Below are 2,244 nucleotides of genomic sequence, written 5' to 3'. Positions count from 1 at the left end.
GTGAAGGGGGATAGCATTAGATAAATAAGGAAGTCAAGGAAATAGAAAAAAAACATAAATCTGACCCTGGAAACAAGAGCAATACTCACCCTCACATAGCCATATTCTCCTTTCTTGACCACAATGGTATGGCCACCTGTTTGTAATGTGACTTGCCCTACGTAAGAGACTTGGGCATTTCCACGATTATCGTTCTTGATTTGAACTGAGAAGGTCTGCAGATCTGCGTCAACGTTCACTCTTTTGCCACTAAAACAGCCCTGACATATGGAGGCATGGACTCCACTAGACCTCTGAAGGTATGCTGTCACATCTGGTAATAAGCGCTTTGAGCTACATTAGCTCTTCTATTGGATGGGACTACATGGGCCAGCCTTGGCTCCCCACGTGCATCAATGAGCCTTGGCCGCCCATGACCCTGTCCCTGATTCACTGGTTTTCCCTCCTTGGACCACTTTTGGTCAGTCCTGACCACTGCAGACTGGGAACATCCCACAAGAGCTGCATTTTTGGAGTTGCTCTGACCCGGTCGTCTAGCTTTCGCACTTTGGCCCTTGTCAAAGCTACTCAAATCACTTGTTAATTTTTTCTGCTTCCAAGCACATCAACTTCAGAGACAAAATGTTCCCTTGCTGACAAATATATCCCACCACTTCCAGGTGCCACTGAAATGACAAAATCAATGTCATTTAATCACCCCTCAGTGGTTATAATGTCATGGCTGATCAATGTATATACCCCCCCAAAAAAAACTACTCTGTCCAACTAAAAAAGAAAAACTTTTGGCTATAGATTCCCATTAAATTCAAAAACATTCAAAGTTAAAGCAGGCAATATGAACCTTTAAAAAGTACCTTTCACACAGGCTCCTATATTCCCATAGCTGTACATTGCACTGATCCCGAAACTCTGTAGGCCAAATTTTCTACTTGCGTGTTCAATTCTGTGAGAGGTTGCAGAATTTCCATAATTGTACTCAAGCCAGCTGAATTTTGTTCCTGGGATTGACTTCCACTCGGGCTTACTAAGGCTTTTCTCGTCAATAGTGATGCCTTCCATTGCATCATTCTCGGCTATTATAGTAAAATAGTTGTCGATGCTTCGTTGTCCAAATATGGCATAGGAAGAGCAGTAGCTATCGACATCTAAGACATTCATCATGAAAGGGTCATACTGATACCTTCTCTCCTTTCCACCTGAGCTGAGGAAAATGACTTGTACTTCATTTTTTGCTTCAATTTTCAATGGCTCGTTTGTCAATTCAAGTTCTAGGACCTGACCCGCCACCATATTTGTCTTCTCTTGTTTGTCACCAGAGGTGTAGGTCACTTCGGTGGGACCAGCGGAAATAATAGAGACTGTGTCTGACCTCTTCTCTGATAAAACAGAAGCAGGTGCCACAATGTAACTCTTACCCCAGCCAGACACAGGCGGGAGTTGCTCAAAGGCATGGTTACAGTTGGTGTTTTTTTGGGCACAAGTGTGCCCACTCAACACGGCCACCGGTTTGTTGGCCACCACTTTAGAACCTGACAGATCTTCTGGGCTGAGAACCTGAACCCCTTGCATAGAAGCTAATTTTATGTTAATGACAGTATTCGGTTTATATCCTTTCCCATTCAACTGGACAAATCCTTTGAGGTAAATGTCAATAGTGGTTTCTTCAGTTGCCAGCAAGGAGAACACTTTAGAGGAACCTGAAGATCCAGTTTTGGGGGTGAATAAGTAATATTCTTTCCCCAGACTGGACAGAGGGAGCAACTGTGTTGTCTCGGCTGTACGGTATTTTTCATGAAGCGAAAGGACGACGATGGGATGGGTCGCTTTGATGTAGACTGTTTTTGTAAAAAACCCACTTCCTCTAACCTCCGTGGTTTCTGGAAGAGTCAGAGTCACCGCATTTTTATTTTGTATCTGAAAGGTTGTGTTGAAGGTGCTCCCAAAGACATTGACGTTGACTGTGGTGTTATCATGAAGGCCGCCAATGCGAAGAAGACACTTCTGGCCAGACAAGCCATTCGCCCCATTCTGCAAGAAGCTGGTGATGAATTCGGTCCCTGCTGGACCCTGACACTCGATAGCTGAAAGAAAAGACACGGCTCCTTTAAGAAATAATATTAAGCAGTTTTATATAATGAGACATAACTAAAGAGGAACTGCAGGAATTGTAAAGATTAACCCTTGCAGTGGGGCTACCCCCCCCCCCCCCCCCCCTGCCGCCACCGAGCAACCGCATTGTCCTTC

General features: G+C 44.5%; 1 protein-coding gene across 1 annotated transcript in view; it reads right to left on the bottom strand.

Moving 5' to 3' along the window:
* LOC108798925 (IgGFc-binding protein-like) overlaps positions 1-1,569 on the bottom strand; it is a 16,578-nt gene extending 15,009 nt beyond the window's left edge. The window contains exons 1-2 of the mRNA XM_018570731.1: positions 934-1,569; positions 90-260 (exon numbers count right to left, since the gene is read on the bottom strand). Coding sequence (XP_018426233.1) covers positions 90-260; positions 934-1,569 — 807 coding nt within the window. The remainder of the gene's footprint in view (positions 1-89; positions 261-933) is intronic.
* Between the last annotated feature and the right edge of the window lie 675 nt (positions 1,570-2,244).

The sequence above is a fragment of the Nanorana parkeri genome, unplaced genomic scaffold (genome assembly GCF_000935625.1).
Source record: "Nanorana parkeri isolate BGI_ZX_2015 unplaced genomic scaffold, ASM93562v1 scaffold1586, whole genome shotgun sequence".
Classification (NCBI taxonomy): domain Eukaryota; kingdom Metazoa; phylum Chordata; class Amphibia; order Anura; family Dicroglossidae; genus Nanorana; species Nanorana parkeri.
The sequence above is the reverse complement of the archived record's forward strand: the minus strand, read 5'-3'. Positions and strand labels throughout refer to the sequence as shown.